General features: G+C 37.9%; 1 protein-coding gene across 1 annotated transcript; it reads left to right on the forward strand.

The window, feature by feature from the left end:
- Positions 1-349: 349 nt before the first annotated feature.
- Positions 350-2,498, forward strand: LOC104682127 (uncharacterized protein C17orf112). Its single transcript, XM_010388635.2, has 4 exons — positions 350-570; positions 1,286-1,372; positions 1,485-1,633; positions 2,103-2,498. The coding sequence occupies exons 1-4, from the start codon at positions 510-512 to the stop codon at positions 2,196-2,198; spliced, it is 393 nt and encodes a 130-aa protein (XP_010386937.2). The 5' UTR covers positions 350-509; the 3' UTR covers positions 2,199-2,498.
- The last annotated feature ends 16,352 nt before the right edge of the window (positions 2,499-18,850 follow it).

Here is an 18,850-nt window from a genome sequence, read left to right on the forward strand (position 1 = left end):
TTGCAGGTCTTTGATATTTTCCAGCCTTTCCATCTGAGAGTCAACTTTCAGTTGACTGTTAACCAAGGTTTCCTTGAGCCAAATCCCTAGGCAGTAACAAGAGGGAGAAATGAGAGAGACAAGGAGGGTTTTTAAGATCTATGATTAGGTTTCACGAGCAGCATCTTGAACTTGGATTAAAGAACACAGAAATGAAAACTCATTCTGCCATATGGTTCCTGGACATTCTTGTGCAACTGCCAGAAAAAAAAATGATTAAAAAAAAAAAAAAACCCCACAAAACAACAAGGCAGCAATCATGACAGAATAACGGAAGTCCAAATTACAGAGGCAAGGTTCTTCCTCTGTCCTCCCTCCAGGCCTAAATGAATAAAGACATGACACTGAGATTGAAGTCTAGTTCTACTTCAGAACCACAGAGACATGAGCACCAGCAAGTTTGAGGTTGGGTAAAGATCTTCAGAACTCCTCAGCTTCAGATAGTCAAGCACTGCTTCGTCCCTTCTTCAATGGCATCTCTAGCATACATACTTACCTCCCTTAAATGCAACATTGTAGCATTTTCTGATGGTAATTCAGGGACTAGAAAAGCAAACTTTTAAAGCTTTAATTTTTTTCTTTCTTTCCCTTGAAACTCAGGTCGTATTCCTTCCCCATTTCCCTTATTTCACACTCTGGGAAGTCCCCAGAGAAATTCACCAGTCTGGTCTGCACTGTAATTTGTGTTGGCAGATGCTGCAGAGTTGTAAGAACCATCTATATTTTTTCCTCCTTTGCACCATTCCCTCTTCTGTTTACTTATCTTCTCAAATGTTTACAATCCAGTGAGAGGCCATATAAATTTATTAAACCTCCTGTTGTTTTTCTTTTCCTTTAAAAGAGATGTTATTTTAAGTTTTTCTTTCAGTTTCCTCTAATTTTCAGAATAGTTCCTCGGGGCTCTCATTATTTGGATTTCCTACTGACTTAATCTTCTCTGGAGCAAGGAGCTTGGAATTTCTTTGACTTTAAGCGGCAGCATTTATCTTTTGCCCAGCCTTAAAGGGTTTAGGGTGGAGTCTCTTCCAAAGGAGATGCTGCCCGAGTAGCTACCATAGCAGCAAAGAAACCATATCTGGTCTCCTCTGTGGAAAGCAATCTGCCCCCTGCCAGCAGCTCAGCTTTGCAGCCACAGCAGAGCAAGCCCTGTGTTAGCTGGGGGACATTTCCAGCGAGAGGGACAGCAGGGGAAATGATGTGGACTCCATCGAAGGGAGAATTGCTCATCCGTATCATCTAATTCCAGGAAGGGGCACGACAGGGTCCATGCCTTCACCTCCTCTGGCCAACTCTAATCATGAATCTCCTGTGAATCAGCTGGGAAACCTGCAGAGTAATTGCTTCCCTCATGTTTTTCTTAGATTTTTTAAATGAGGATTTTAATTTCCACCCCACTGTTTTCTGACCTCCTCTCCATTCTTTCCTTTTCTCTTTCTTGTGCACAGATATGAGATTGGAGCCTTCATTCATACTAACTGGAGTTTTCCTTGACAATGGTAGAATAGAAGCTTCTCCATTCTTTAGAGATGAATTTGTTTTAGGTAAGATCTTCCCAGAGTACAAAAGAAATTTATTCTGGAAATTTCAAACTAAGGTGAGTGTGTCTCTTTTATAAACTTTGATAATTTCTACTTCAAAGGCAGAGTTTTGTTAGACTGATAATTCTCCACATCTCTCAGAAAAAATGTCTTGCATATATTATGCATTTGATGAATAATTATGGAATACATGAATATAGACATACCTGTAGAGTAACCTGGTCAATTTTTATGGATAACATCGTATGTTTCACCATACAGAGCTCCATTATGCTGTATCTACACAGCAAACAGCACTGTATTCATGTTGAGTGCAAGTATGACTTCACCATTGAATATTTTTTATCTGAATTCATCTTTATAACCTACTCTTCTCTAACTGTCATACCATCATGACTAGAATCCTCTCAGCTCATTCTCCTCTTTCATTTTGTCCTTTTCCTTTTATTCTTGCTGTTTAATATGATTCTCCCACTGACGACATGGGCTCCCCTCAATTATGACTCTTATCACTTTCCATGACAGATGGCCTCCTCACTGGAACTGGATCTACCATCCTTTTTTTCTCAGTGTCTTATTGTTTATGTTTTAGATCTTTTGCAAGGTGAGCTACACCTCTAAGAGGAGCTCCTGGAAATTACCAGAGATACTTAATATTGCCAGCTCTACAGATGGAGGTGATGCACCTTGATGAGGAATGAGTACTGAGCCTGAATCCTACAAATGGGAAAAGGTGTTCATATCAGACTTATGCATTAGATATCAAACTACAAAATACAAGTACAGTTGATACCTGTTTAGATGACGTAGAGCAAGCTAACAGAGTATGTATTAAAAGCAAAAATTCCCATGAAGTTAAACTGTTACCCTCTGCCAAAACCTCCCACTCTCAAGTTTTAAGAGCCAATAAGCCTTGTATCTATACATTCAGTTTTGCCTTTTTTTTTCCCCCAGGACTGCAAGGTCCTCTGTCAGGGTTTACCGTGTTTCATTGATTTTATTTTTTCTAGCACCAAATAATGCTCATATAGTAATGAGGATGAAATAATTTATTTTTTTTCCTGCTCATTGTGTCATTGTGAATGTTCTGCTATCATATAAAAAACCCCACTTTAAATTATTTAAAAATATTTGCTGAGCAGATATAAACCACTACTCATTTTTCTAAGCTCCAGTGAGACAGCCAAGTATAAAGAGGGCCCCAAAGAACCTCTGACCAGCCTGCGCACTTAGAGTGTACACTGGAGTGGAGCCTCAGGAATTTCATGCTGTTTGCAGTGGGGAGGAGCCTGGCCTCTCCTGATCTGGGGTGGTAACCTGAGATTCAACCTGTGAGGTGGGAAGCATATTAGCAGGACTATTTCTTTACTGAGAGTCCCCGTTTCCTTTTGTTTCCTTTTCACCCAATAAACCCTGCCCTTCTCACCCTTCAAAGTGTCTGCGAGCCTGATCTTTCATGGTTGTGTGACAAGAACCCAGCTTTTAGCTGAACTAAGAAGTAAGTCTTATAATACCACTATGTAGTGATGAATAAAACAAACATAACCCCACCTTCACTGAGTTTACATTTAATAAAAACACCAATAAATTCTTTATTATTCCTGCAAAATGAAATCACTTGGACAATATCCTGGCTTCCCTATATTGGTTAATCTAATTATTCAATATTATGGTATTGTACATAGTGTAGACTGAATATATCCTTGTTTAATCACATTTGTGAATTTCAACTTGTCTTTATGAAGTTTCACATATAATCACTGACTGATTATTGCCGAACATTTCTTTATAGTGTTTTTTGAATTGATCCCTTACTTTCTAGTTCAGGTATCTTCCTGACTCCCTCATTTCTTCCCTCTCAAATGTTTTCCAATTGGTGTTACTTTTCCTTGGCCAACCTTATTTTTATACAGTCTACATACTCCTGTTACTTCTACCTCAGTCCAAACTCTTTTGGTTTCAGATAACAAAATCTTATTTTGAGTAAAATAAACAAAAAGAAAAAAAAATACAATATAAGAATGCAGAGGTATAATAAAGTATAATAAAGTAACCAAAGGAAGAAATCAGGAGAAATATGTAGAAAAAAACTTGGATCAGGGATCAGACATATGGCAGAAACTGAATCTATTTTCCTGTTTTTCCAGAAAACCATGATTTTTCATCTTTTATCTCTCTGTGTATGCTTCATAATATCTTTTCTTTTTATAAAAAAAAATTATCTTCTTTTGTGTTTTCTCTTTCTTTCTCCAGTTTGCCTTCCCTCCCAAGAATATTCATCCTTTTTTCAAGTGCATATGGCTCAAACTATAACTTTAAACATGGACTCTCCATGGTCTCAGTTTAGTTGCCTAACAAACCATTTAGAATACTCCTAACTTCCTTTTTGTTTTTTTTTCTAGAATTGTTGAGATCTGACATCCAACTTATGCCTGCCCATTTTAGATGAGGTATTCATTTCCCATATTCTACCAAAAGTAAGGGGAAGAAGGAAATTGGGAAATGGTGTTCAAAGTCATATCTTATAAATACAATTTCCATGGTTTCATACCAATGATGGATGGACAGATGGGGCCAGTCCTCCCAGAGAAGGGATCCTGGATTGGGCAAACACTCCAATTAGTGTAAAGCCTTTGAAACTTCTATTCATAATTATACTATTCACCTTCATACTCCAGATTCTCTTCCAACAATCACTGCCAACCTTATGCAACCTTTTCTCCATGATTCTTAGTATCTTCTGCCAGATGGAGTTTATTCACTTTTTCATAATTTTCTCACTCATTGCTATATGATTTGTGCAATCAGTCCTTTAAACTTCCTCTATCATATGCACTGCACAGAACCAAAGCCCACACTCACCACAAAGTTTTGTTTCAGTTAACCTCCCCTCTGAAAGGCCCCCAGATTCTTACCCAGAGCTTACCATCATTTAGTTTTCTTTTAGGTAATTATTATTTTTAAAATATAACTTATTAAAAATTATGTATTAATTAATTACAATTATTATGCTTGTAAATCAAGTTTGCTTATTTTATGAATTTAAGTATTATTTCATACATCTATTTGTAAGCTTCTTAAGGGCATTTCCTCAGAAAATGTCACACAATCCCAGGCATTTAAGGTAGTAAATAGGTAATATAAGGAGAAGGATGTAAAAAATATTAAACACATTCTGTGCCAGGTGACAGGGTAGACACTAAGTTAGGAAAATAAGCTCAGGAAAACTTTCCCAGAATGTTTTGATCATTTGTGACCTTATGGGAATTTAAAACATTATCTTTTTCATTTAAAGTCTAAAGTTAATGGTATCTATTAAACTATGTGAAAGGAATTTTGCTTTAAGGAAACACACTTTAGTTAAGAATTTTAGGCCAGGCGCGGTGGCTGACGCCTATAATCCCAGCCCTTTGGGAGGCTGAGGTGGGCAGATCACCTGAGGCCAGGAGTTCCAGAACAGCCTGGCCAACATGGGGAAACACTGTTTCTACTAAAAATAAAAAAATCTGCGGGGCATGTTGGCTCATGCCTGTGGTCCCAGCTACTTGGGAGGCTGAGGCAGGTGAATTGCTTGAATTCGGAGGGCAGAGGTTGCAGTGAGTCAAGATTGCCCCACTACACTCCGACCTGGGCAACAGAGTGAGACTCTGTCTCAAAAAAAAAAAAAAAAACAATTTAGTCAATGGCCCATAATTTGAGTCAGCTAATGTTGGATTAGAAAGTCTCCTTATCCATTTATTATTACTCTTCTGTATCTTTCTGGGTAACCTTGTGTTTGCCATTAATTTGGACTCTGTGTACAAGAAACTACTAAGATAGCCTGTCCTTACACAACATTCTCTATTTCAGATTCTACACGTTTAGACTGCCAGGGCAATTAATTTGAATAAATGTATTTATTACCTTCTGCCCCAAAATGTGAGTCTATCTTTGGGAGTTTGTAGCTTGCTTGAAAGATTATGAGATTTTTTTTTCCACAACAGCTTCATATGAATCCCCTGCAGAAGAAGAACATATATACTCTGGGTTTGGGGACAGCCCACTGTGCCTAGAAGAAAAGATACTGTGGGAGTTGGTCATTTTTTATGTAGAAAATTTGAAAACATAACAGAAAGAAAAAAAACTCTTTAGAGATCTTTCTTTTGCATCATATTTTGGTAAATGGACCTTTCAGAAGTCTTTCAACTCCTTGGTTAGGTATATTCGTAAGTACAGAGTTGAAGTTCTGACTGAGTTTATTGTTCTGGAGTACTTCATTATGAGTATGTTGTGAGCAATTGGATACTAGATTAGCTGAAGAGAAATATTAAGAGAAAAATGGAGGATGTGTTAGTCTATTTTGCACCACTATCAAGGAATACTTGAAGCTGAGTAATTTATAAAGAAAAGAGGTGTATTTGACTCACACCTCTGCAGACTGTACAAGAAGCATGGTGCCAGCATCCATTTCTGGGAGGACGTCAGGAAGCTTTTACTTAGAGTGGAAGGCAAGGGGAACTGAGGCATGCCACATGGTGAGAGAGGGAACAAGAGAGTCAAGGGGGAGGTGACACATTCTTTTAAATCAACCGGTTTTCTATGGAAACCAATAGAGCTAGAACTTACTCATTATTGAGGTGAGGGCACCGAGCCATTCATGAAAGATCTGCCCCCAAGACACAAACACTTCCCAAGAGATCCCACCTCCAACACTGGAGATCACATCCCAAATACCCAAGACAAATTAGAGAGGACAAATACCCAAACCATATTAGAGGAAGAAGAGGAAAGAGAGGATTAGGAGACAAGGAGAAAGGGTGGGAGAGAAAGAATAAAGGAAAGGAAGAAATCAGCAGAAAAAAATAACAATTTCCCAGGGCTACCAATTTGGAAAAGGTTATTACTGAAAGAATCAGAAAATTAGCCAATATATCTGTCTAAGTAGTCCATGTTTTCTTGAATCTTATCTTCTTATCCCCTTCCCTTATAGTCAGGGGCTCCACAGTATCCGTGTAAAAGTGCTCCTGAGAGATAAGTTGGTAAAAAATCGTTACAGATCAGTCTGTCATATTTCAAGTTACTGAATGGCACCTGTTCTCTATGAAATACAGTGTGATCTCATCTTCTAAATGAGATGAAAATGATGGCTTGGGAGGGGATAAGGAATACAAATGCATTGCAGTGTTTAAACAAATCAATGTTCCACTTTACTTTGAAAGCCACCAAACAAACAATTGATACCCAGTAGGGCAGGCACTTAAGGCAGCTCCAGGCAGCTACCACACCAGCCATTTGTTTCCATTTCCTGATACCCTTAGAACATCATTAGCAACAGGGAAGCATTAAGACCGCAAGTGGGACAGATTCACATCTGCCTAGGTAACTGTGAGAGCTAATCTGTTTGTAACACTAGAGAGATGCTTAGAAATTCACTTTCAGTGATGCATTTGCCTCTCCAGATTGACTGCAAACATCATTGCCAAAGGGGTTGCTTCAGCTTTGTCTGTCTCCATGGAAAAACTTAAATTTTTCCCTAAGGAAAATGAGCAGGGATTGACTTTGCATTGCAATCCAAAGGCAGACCATGCTTTTCTAAGTCATTTTTACTTTTCCCCATGAAAAATGAGATGTCTCCTATAACAAACCTTAAAAGACAGTCCACAAAGTGGGGGAAAAAGTAGTATCTTAATGCCTTCTTATACATGTACTTAAATGCTCTCTCTCTCTCTCTCTCTGTGTGTGTTTCCCCAAAAGATACATGTTTTAGGTAAATAATCAACCAAGGTCTCTATTTTCTCCTTTGCTTTCAGAGTATGTTGTCAAGCTTTGTAAATTTTTTAGCAGCTGTCAGAGTAAATTTATTACCAGAGATGTCTACATTCTTACGTAATCCAGAAGGGAAAGTTCTGGTGATGGGTTCTGTTTTAGCCTTTGAAGACCAAATGTCTAGCACGATTGGAATGCAAAAACAGAGTTGGCCATATGAAATCTCCAACTGCCATCTATTATGCAGTAATGAATAAAAACAGATCATCCTAAATTGCACCACTTGCAACTTCCCTTCAGTCACATAACCAACAACTACAGAGAAAAGCTAGCTTGTCTGGAATTATAAATACATGCCTTTGAAGATTAAATATGCAGTGGATGTATTTTACTGAAAAAGAAGATAATAGGTTCCTACTTTAGTGCATAATTTGTTTTTTAAAAAAAAATGCAGAGACAAACAAACAAATAAAAGCACAGTTCCTTAAGTCCAGTGGAAAAAAATAGGTAAAATAGAAAAAAGAAAAAAAATCATCATTATTTATAGAGAGAATACTAATATCTGCTCCCTTCAGAGTCTAGGGAAAATTCTCCTGTCATTGTGGAAAGTGACACTTGGGTTAGGGATTTCAAACGAAAAACCTTTCATGACCTAAATGGCTTGAGATTAAGACAATACCATGCATATACAAATTAAACATAGCATAGGATCTACACAAACATGCAAGCATAGATTTATAGATAGCCATTAGATGTCTGTAGCCAGTATAAAGCTATGTTACAAGTAGGTAGATAAATTATCTATGGGAGGAGAAGGTGAAGCATGATGGCCAAATAGAAAGCTTTACTGATCTCCACTCCGCACAAGGACATCAAGTTAACAACTATCTACACAGAGAAAAAAACACCTTCATAAGAACTAAAAATAAGATGAGCACTCATAATACCAGGTTTTAACTTCATATTGCTGAAAGAGGCAGTGAAGAGATAGAAACAGTTCTGAATCACTAAAGCCCCCACTTCTACCATCCCCTGGAATGGAGATCTGGTGTGGAATGCATTTCTGGACTCTGGGGGAGGAAGATCAGTGCCATCCTATTAGAGCAGAAAGGAAAACTGGACAATACTCAGCTGACATCCACCCATGGAGGGATCTTTTAAACCAGCCCTATCCAAAGGGGAATCACCTATCCCAGTGGTCGGAAGTTGAGTGTCTGCAAACCTCATCACCCAGGGCTACAGCACTCTGTATCTTCAGGTAAACTTGAAAGGCAATCTAAGTTATAAGGACTGCAGCTCTTAGGTGAGTTTGAGTGCTGACACTAAGCCTAGAGACCGTGGTTTGGGGGGCATGCAACATACTGAGACACTAGCTGGGGAAGCCAAGGCAGTTCAGGCATCACCCCTCCCTAATCCCAGTTCCAGTTTCAAAGGAGACCTGTTCTATCCACTTGAGGAGTGGAGAGGGAAGAATGGGGAGGATGACTTTGTTTTGCATTTAGGATACAAGATCAGCCACAGGAGGATAAGGCACTGGTCAGATTTATGAGGCCCCCATTCCAGGCCCTAGCTCCCAGATGACATTTCTAGACACACCCTGGGCCAGAAGAGAACCCCATGCCTTGAAAGAAGGAACCCAGTTCTGCCAGCATACGTAACTTGCCAACCACAGAGCCTTTGGGCTCTGAATACCCAGCAGCAATACCCAGGAACTACGTCGAGAGTCTTGGGTGAGCCTCTGAGAAATGCTGGCTTCAGGTGAGACTCAGCACATTACCAGCTGGCACAACTCCTTCTGCTTGAGAAAAGCAGAGGGAAAAGTAAAGTGGACTTTGTCTTGCACCTTAGGTGCCAGCACAACCACAGTGGGGTAGAGGACCAAACAGGCTCTTGGGGTCCATGATTCCAGAACTAGACTCTTGGGCAGCATTTCTGGAGCTACCCTGGGCTAGAAGGAAGCTCACTGCCCTGAAGCGTGAGTCCCAGGCATGACATGCTGACTTAAGAGACCTTGGGCCTTAAGGGAATATCAGTGGTAGTCTGACAGTAACCCTTACAGCCTGGGGTGGTGGTGGCTACAGGGTGAGGCTTCTCTGCTTTTGGAAATGGGAGATAACTATGTCTTGTGGTTTGAGTGGGAGCTCAGCTGCAATGCAACAGAACACCAGATAGAATTCTATGGATTTTTACTCTAGTCCTTGACTCCCATATGACACTTCTGTACCCATCTGGAGCTTGGGGGATTTTGCCGCTCTGAAGAGAGTTACACAGGCCTGGCTGGCTTTTCCAGCTAATAATTGTAGAGCCCCAGAGACTTGAGCAAACATAGGCAGTAGCCAGGGAGAGGTTATAGCAGGCCTTGGGCGAGACTCAGCTCTGTGCTTGCTCAAGTATGAACCAGTGCAGTCATAGTGGTGGTGGTCACAGGGGTGCTTGTATCACTCCATACCCAGGTTTAGGTGGTTCAGAACAGAGAGAGAGACTGTATGCTTAGGAGAAAGTAAGGAAAGGGAACAAGGGTCTCTGCCTGGTAATCCAGAGAATTATCCTTGATCTTGTCCAAGACCATCAAGGCAGTACGTCTATGAGTCTGTAAAAAAACACAGTGCTACTGTGTTTGGGGTTCTCTCTAAAGCAGAAACAGCTTAGATCACAAAACCCAAGTCCTTTGACATATCTAGAAAGCCTTCTCAAGGAGAATGGCTATGAATAAGCCAAGATAGTGAAGACTACAATACATGGCTAACCCTTCAATGCCCAGACACTAAAAAACATCTAGTACCATCAATACCACCCAGGAAAACATGACCTTGCCAAAGAACTAAGTAAGGCACTAGGGACAAATCCTGAAGCAACAGAGATATTTGACCTTTCATAGACAGTGAATTCAAAATAGCTGTGTTGAGGAAACTCAGTGAAATTTAAGGGAACAAAGAGAAGGAATGCAGCATTCTATCAGGTATATTTAACAAAGACATTGAAATAGTTAAAAAAAATTAAGCAGAAATTCTAGAGTTGAAAAATGAAATTGACATACTGAAGAATGCATCAGAGTTCTTTAACAGCAGAATTGGTCAAACAGAAGAATTAGCAAGTTTGAAGACTGGCTATTTGAAAAGACACAGTCAAAGGAGACAAAAAATAAATAAATAACAAAAAAACCAATGAAACATGTCTACAGGATCCAGAAAATAGCCTCAAAAGGGCAAATCTAAGAGTTATTATCTGTTGGGAACAGGCACTCCAAAATCTGGCTATAAACTGGCCCCAAAACTGGCCATAAACAAAATCTCTGCAGCACTGTGACATGTTCATGATGGCCGTAACGCCCATGCTGGAAGGTTGTAGGGAAATGATTGACATGTCCGCTCCTGTATCTACCAAACCTTTACATTTCTTTCCTTGAATAGTTACTTCACAGGCAGGATGTTAATCAGTAATTTGATTGACCCAGTAAGCTGCTTTGCCTTGTTTATTTGTGTTTCCAAATCCTCCTGTTTGTTTAGTTTCACTTTTTCCCACTCCCACATACGGCACAATCAGGAGCTGTGCTATGCGCTCTCCTGGCTCTGCTTTCCAGAGAACAGAAGTAGATGTGACAATTTGAATTTCCCCATTATAATCTGAATCAATGACTCCTGTATGTATTTGCACCCCTTGTAAACTTAAACTAGACCTTCATAAAAGTAATCCTATTGTCTCCGCTGGCAAGGGTCCACAGACTCCTGTTGGGAACTTTTGTAGGTGTTTCCCAAGCAGAAGGCTCGCAGCTTTTGTGCAGCATAAATCTGTGGCACTACCAGCTGTGACGAGGGACAGACATTGTACAGGGGTGAGGGAATGGCCTGAGCTGGAAATGCCCCAGTTTAGAACGGGGCCCGGGATGGGCCCCTTGTGGCGTTTCCCAAAATCGAGTTCCCTTCTTTATCAAACTTAGAGTGACACTGATTAGCCCAATGTTTTCCTTTTTTACATGTTGGACATATTTCAGGCTCAGCAGTTTTCTTTTTTCCCCTATCTGGCAGTCTGACTTGCTGATTTTTTTCTATATTCTTTTTTAGTATGACCATGCTTTCCACAGTTAAAACAAGCTCCAGGAAATGGAGTATTTCCTTTATCCACTCTCAGTCCTGCTATTGCCTGTGCTGACAAAGTACCTTTACACAGATTACCTCCGATACCATCACAGGCCTTGATATAATCAACTAAATGTGCTTTCTCAAATTTAAAAGGAAAAGGCTCAAATGTAGCTATAATATTTCTCTGTTGATCTGGGGGGTGTGTTCTAACAGGAAACTGCCAAGCCTCTAAATCACCCTCTCATCTAGCTTGCTGAATTCCTACCTGAATAGACTAAGAGTGGTCACTTGAGGTGCTGCTCAAACAGTCACTGGGGCAACTACTTTTTGCCCAGTGTCCTCCAGAAAAAAAGATCTGGAGGGTCTTTTTCTTCAAAATAATAAGGACAGGGTACAGATGGGTAGGGATGAACCTCTCCTTCCTTTGTCACTTTTGCTTTAGCTGGTAAATAAACATGCTCTGTAACCTCTTCTGTTACTTCTCTATACTCTCCTTCCTCCTCATCATCAGTGTGAAAAAGTTCCAAGGTAGAACGAACCACAGCACACACTTGTCCCATTGTTACCCTGACGCTTCCAAGCTCCCCTTCTTATCACAGGAATTGCTTTAAGAGTACTTGGGTGTCCTCCAGCTAGTTCCATGTTCTCCAACCGTCACTCTGGTGACCCTTCAACCTGGATTTGAGCCCCCACGTATGGGGGCCACTTGCTGAGACCACCTCAGCTCGGTTGGGGAGACCCTAACCCAGCAGCTCTAGAGGAATTAAAGACACACACAGAGAAATACAGAGGTGTGAAGTGGGAAATCAGGGGTCTCACAGCCCTCAGATCTGAGAGCCCCAAACAGAGATTTACCCACATACTTATTAACAGCAAGCCAGTCATTAGCATTGTTTCTATAAATATTCTATTAACTAAAAGTATCCCTTATGGGAAATGAAGGGATGGGCCAAATTAAAGAAATAGGTTGGACTAGTTAACTTCAGCAGGAGCGTGTCCTTAAGGCACAGATCACTCATGCTATTGTTTGTGGCTTAAGAATGACTTTAAGCAGTTTTCCGCCCAGGGCAGGCCAGGTGTTCCTTGCCCTCATTCTGTTAAACTCACAACCTTCCAGTGTGGGCGTTATGGCCATCTTGAACATGTTACAGTGCTGCAGAGATTTTGTTTATGGCCAGTTTTGGGGCCAGTTTATGGACAGATTTGGGGGGGCTTGTTCCCAACAATTGTGCTTAAAGAAGTTGTAGAATAAGAAATAGGAGTAGAAAGTTTATTCAGAAAGGTAGTAGACAAGAACTTCCCAAACCTAAGAAAAGATCAACAACTAAGTACAAGCAGGTTATAGAACACCAAGCAGATTTAATCCAAAGGCTACTACCTCAAGGCATTTAATAATCAAACTTCCAAAGGTCAAGGATAAAGAAAGGCTTCTAAAAGCACCCAGAGAAAATAAAAACATAACATACAATGGAGATCCAATACATCTGGGGGCAGACATTTCACTGGAAACCTTACAGGCCAGGAGAGAGTAACATGACATACTTAAAAGTGCTGAAGGAAAAAAAAAAAAAGAGACAAAAACCTTATATTCTAGAATAGTCTATTCAGCAAAAATATTCTTCAAGCATAAAAAGGAATTACAGACTTTCTCAGAGAAGCAAAATTTGAGGGAATTCACCAACACTAGACCCATTCTATAAAAAAAATCCTAAAGGGAGTTCTTCCATCAGAAAGAAAAAGACATTAATGAGCAGCAAGAAATCACCTGATTATAGAGAACTCACTGGTAATAGTAAGTCACAGAAAATCACAGAATATTATAACAATATATTTGTCATGTGTATTCGTCCATTCTCATGCTGCTATGAAGGAATACTCAAGACTGACTATAAAGAAAAGAGGTTTAATTGACTCACAGTTCTGAATGGCTGGAAAAGTCCTCAGGAAACTACAATCATGGCAGAAGGCAAAGGAGAAGAACGGCATCTTCTTTACAGTGTGGCAGAAAGGAGAAGTGCCAAACAAAGGAAGGAAAGCCCTTGAGAAGACCATCAAATCTCGTGAGAAGTCACTCACTATCATGAGAACAGCATGTGGGTAAACACCTCTATGATTCAATTAGCTCCCACTAATTGGGGAGCTAATTGGGGTACCTCCCAGGACACATGGAGATTGTGGAAACTACAGTTTAAGATGAGATTTGGGAGGGGACGCAGCTAAACCATATCATGGTATTTAAACTACACTTAAGTAGAAAGACTAAAATATGAACCAATCAAAAATAATAAGTACAACAACTTTTCAAGACATAGACAGTACAATAAAACATAAATAGAAACCACAAAAAGTTAAAAAGTGGTGGGACAATATTAAGGAATATAGTTATTAGTTTTCTTTTTGCTTGTGTGTTTTTCTCTGCAAAAAGTGTTAAGTGTTGTTATCTGGTTGAAATAATGGGTTATAAGACAGTTTTTGCAAGCCTCATGCAAACCAAAAAAACATATAATTGATGGAAAAAAATTAAAAGGAAAAAGTTAAATCATATTACCAGAAAAAAATACCTTCAATAGAGGAAGACAGGGAGGAAAGAAAGAAAGAAGACCATAAAACAACCACAAAACAAATGACAAAAAGGCAGGGGTAATTCCTTACTTATCAGTAATGACATTGAAGGTAAATGAACTAAACTCTCCAACCAAAAGTCATAGACTTGCCTAATGAATGAACAAACGAGACCCACTGATCTGTTACATACAAGAAACACACTTCACCTATAAAGACACATATGAACTGAAAATAAAAGAACGAAAGAAGATATTCCATGCTAATGGAAACCAAAAAAGAGCAGGAATTGCTGTACTTATATCAAGCAAAATAGTTTTCGAGACAAAAACTGTAAGGAGAGACAAAGAAGGTCACTGTATAATGATAAAGGGATGAATTCAATAAGAAGATCTAACAATTTTAAATATACATGCACCCAACATTGGAGGACCTAGAAATTTAAAATAAATATTAGAGCTGACAGGCCCCAAAACAATAATAGCTGGTGACTTCAACACCCCACTTTTAGCAATGGACCAATCTTCCAGACCGAAAATTAACAAAGAAACAACAGACTTAATTTGAGCTATAGAACAAATGAGTCTAATGGGTATTTACAGGACATTTTATCCAAGAGCTGAAGAATACACATTCTTATCCTCAGTACATGAATTAGTCTCAAGGGTAGACCATATGGTAGGTCACAAAATATGTCTTTAAACATTCCAAAAATACTGAAATAATATCAAGCATCTTCTCTGACTACAATTAAAACTGGAAATTAATAACAAGAGGAATTTTGGTAACTATACAAATACATGGAAATTAAACACTATCTTACTAAAAGACCAATAGGTCAAGACCTGAAGAAATTAATAATGAAATTGAAAAATTTATTGGAACAAATGGAAGAACAGCATACCAAATCTGTGGGATACAGCAAAAGCAGCACTAGCAGGGAAGTTTGTAAGTGTAGGCTATAAGTGCCTACATCAAGAAAGAGGAAAAACTTCAAATGAACAATCTAATGATGCAGGTTAAAGAACTAGAAAAGCAAGAACAAATGAAACCCCAAATTAGTAGAAGAAAGGAAAAATAAAGATCAGAGTAAATATAAATGAAATTGAAATGAAAAAAAGCACAAAAGATTAATGAAATAAAAAATTGGCTGTTTTGAAAAGATAAACAAAATTGACAAACCCTTAGCCAGACTAACAGAAAAAAAGAGAGATGACCTAAATGAATAAAATCAGAAATGAAAAAGGATACATTACAGCTGATACTGCAGAAAACCAAAGGATCATGAGTGGCTACTATGAACAACTATATGCCAATAAATTGGAAAATCTGGAATAAACAAATTCTAAGATATATACAACATACCAAGATCATACCAGGAAGAAATTCAAAAACCTGAACAGACTGATAACAAGTAATGAGATCAAAATGATAAAAAAAAAAAAAAAAAAAAAAAACTCCCAGTAAAGAAAAGCCCAGAACCTAATGGTTTCACTGCTGAATTCTACCCAATATTTAAAGAAATAATATTAATCTTATTCAAACTATTCTGAAAAATAGTCATGGAGGAAATACTTCACTTCCAAACTCATTCTATGAGGCAAGTATTAACCTGATACCAAAACCAGACAAAGGCCCATCAAAACAAAACAAAAACTACATGCCAATGTCTCGGATGAATATTGATGCAAAAATTTTCAACAAAATATCAACAAACCAAATTTAGTAATACATTAGAAATATAACTCATGACCAAGTGCGATTTATCCCTGGGATGCAACAATGGTTCAACACATGGAAATCAGTCAATGTGATACAACATATCAACAGAATGAAGGATAAAAGTCATTTAATAATTTCAATTGATGCTGAACAAGCATTTGATAAAATCCAACATCCCTTCATGATAAAAACCCTCAAAAACTTGGGACAGAAGGAATATACCTCAACACAATACAATCCATATATGACAGACCCACAGCTGGTATCATACTGAATGGGAAAAATTAAAAGCCTTTCCCCTAAGATCTGGAACACAACAGGGATGCCCACTGACACCATTGTTATTCAATATAGTATTGGAAGTTATAGCTAGAGCAATCAGAAAAGAGAATGATATAATAGGCATTCAAATTAGAAAGGAAAAGTCAAACTACCCTTGTTTGCAGATGATAAGTTCTTATATTTGGAAAAACCTGAAGTCTCCACAATAAAACTTTTGAAACTGATAAAAAAAAAATTCAGTAAAGTTGCAGAACACAAATCAACATACAAAAATCAGTAGCATTTATATATGCCAGCAGTTAACAATCTGAAAAATCAAGAAAATAACCCCATTTAAAGTATCTACAAATAAAAAAAAAAATGTATCTTGGAATTAACCAAAGAAGTAACAGGTCTCTATAATAAAACTTATAAAACACTGATAAAATAAATTGAAGAGGACACCCCAAAAATGAAAAAGTATTTCATGTTCACGTACTAGAAACATTAATATTGGTAAAATGGCCACACCACCCAAACAAATCTACAGATTCAAAGCAACCCCTACCAAAATTGCAATGATATTCTTCACAGAAATAGAAAAAAAAAATTCTAAAATTGATATGGAACTACAAAAGACCCAGAATAGCCAAAGCTATACTAAGTAAAATAACAAAACTGGAGGAATCATTTTATCTGACTTCAAATTATACTACAGAGCTATTGTAACCAAAACAGTATTATGCCAGCAAAAAAAAGACACACAGATCAATGAAACAGAATAGAGAACTCAGAAACAAATCCATACACCCACTGTAAATTTGTTTTTGACAAAGTGCCAAGAACATGCCCTGGGGAAAAGACAGTCTCTTCAATAAATAGTGTGGGGGAAACTGGACGTACATGTAGCAGAATGAAACTGGACCCCTATTGCTCATCATATACAAAAATCAAATAAAAATGGATTAAAGTCATAAATCTAAGAGCTCTAACTATGAAACTACTACAAGAAACCATTTGGACAAAATCTTCAGGACATTGGTCTGGGCAAAGATTTCTTAAGCGATAATCCACAAGCACAGGCAACCAAAGCTAACATGGACAAAGGGGATCACATCAAGTGAAAAAAGAATGGGCATATAGCTGTTTTTAACATTAAGTTAAAAAACTTCTGCACACTGGGATTCAATCAAAAGTGAAGAGATAGCCCACAGAATGGGTGAAAATATTTGCAAGCTATCCATCTGACAAAGGATTAATAACCACAATATATAAAGACTTCAAACAATTTATAGGAAAAATAATGTAATAATCCAATCCAAAAATTGGCAAAATATTTCCAAAGATTTTCCAAAAATATTCTCAAAAGAAGACATACAAATGGCAAACAGGCATATGAAAATGTGCTCAACACAATGGATCATCAGAGAGGTGTAAATATAAACTACAATGAGATATCATCTCATCCCAGTTGAAATGTCTTATATCCAAAAGACAGGCTATCACAAATGCTGGCGAGGATGTGCAGAAGGGAACTCCTTGCACACTGTTGGTGGGAATGTAAATTAGTACAACCAGTATGGCAAACAGCTTGGAGGTTCCTTAAAAACTTAAAAATTGAGGTTCCTTATGATCTAGCAATCCCACTTCTGGATATATACCCAATAGAAAGGAAATCAATATATCAAAGAAATATTTGCACTCCTATGTTTTTTGCAGCACTGTTCACAATAACCACAATTTGGAAGCAGCCTAAGTGTCCACCAACAGATGAATAAATACAGAAAATGTGGTACTATACATATTTCTATTCAGACATAAAAAAGAATGAGATCCAGTCATTTGCAACAACATGGATGAAACTGGAGATCATTATCTTAAGTGAAATAAGCCAGGCACAGAAAGATGAGCATCACATGTTCTCACTCACTTATTTTGGGGATCTAAAAATCAAAACAATTGAACTCATTAACACAGGGAGTAGAAGGATGTTTACCAGAGGTTGTCAAGGGTAGTGGGGTGTCTGACGTGGAGGTGAGTATGCTTACTGGGTCCCAAAAAGTAGAAAGAATGAATAAGACCTACTATTTAATAACACAATAGGTGACCATAGTCAATACAACCTAATTGTACATTTTAAAATAACATAAAGAGTATAATTGGATTGTTTGTAACTCAAAGGATAAATGCTTCAGAGGATAAATTAAAAACAACAACGAATTATCTCTGAAAATATCATTTCTAGATGTATTTAATAAGATATAGGTTTTTAAAATGCAAACATTGGCAGCAACACCCAAGATATATCTGGGATATTTCTGGATGTTTGTATGTACAGAGAAAAAGGAATCCTAACAGATATAAAGTAATTTTAGGAAAAAGATAGAAAAACTTATCAATCAAAGGAAATATAACCTTACCTTACTGGACTGCCAGTGTAATAATCAGCTGTGTCAAATGATATTCTGGAAATTTCTGTTGCTCAATACAACATAGTAATTAGATTAGGGTAGAAAACTGTGATCTGTAGAACAAATCCTAGCTGCCCCCTGTTTTAGTAAAGTTTCATTGGAACCTAATTATGCCAATTCTTTTATATTTTGTCTATGGCTATCTTTCTGCTACAAAAGCAGAGTCTAGTAGCCACAGCAGAGACTGTATGGAACATAAAACCAAAAATACTTATGATACGGTTCCTTATAGAAAAACTGTGGCAATCTTTGGTGTTAGGTGAGTTTAACAGTCAATCTGGATGGATTCAAATCCCAGCTCTGATGGATAACCTAAGATATTTATTTTATTTGTTCCTCAGTTTCTTCATCTATGAAATGAGGATAAAAACAATATCAAAAAGATAGGTTTACTGCAAAAATTAAATAAATTAATCATATATATAAAGTATTA

Source organism: Rhinopithecus roxellana, chromosome 19, assembly GCF_007565055.1.
Source record: "Rhinopithecus roxellana isolate Shanxi Qingling chromosome 19, ASM756505v1, whole genome shotgun sequence".
Lineage (NCBI taxonomy): Eukaryota > Metazoa > Chordata > Mammalia > Primates > Cercopithecidae > Rhinopithecus > Rhinopithecus roxellana.

Coding starts and splice junctions, on each gene's coding strand:
- LOC104682127 (XM_010388635.2), top strand. CDS start 510: ATGGCATCTCTAGCATACATACTTACCTCCCTTAAATGCAACATTGTA. Junction 571..1,285: donor CATTGTAGCATTTTCTGATG/GTAATTCAGGGA, acceptor ATCTAATTCCAG/GAAGGGGCACGACAGGGTCC. Junction 1,373..1,484: donor TCAGCTGGGAAACCTGCAGA/GTAATTGCTTCC, acceptor TCTTGTGCACAG/ATATGAGATTGGAGCCTTCA.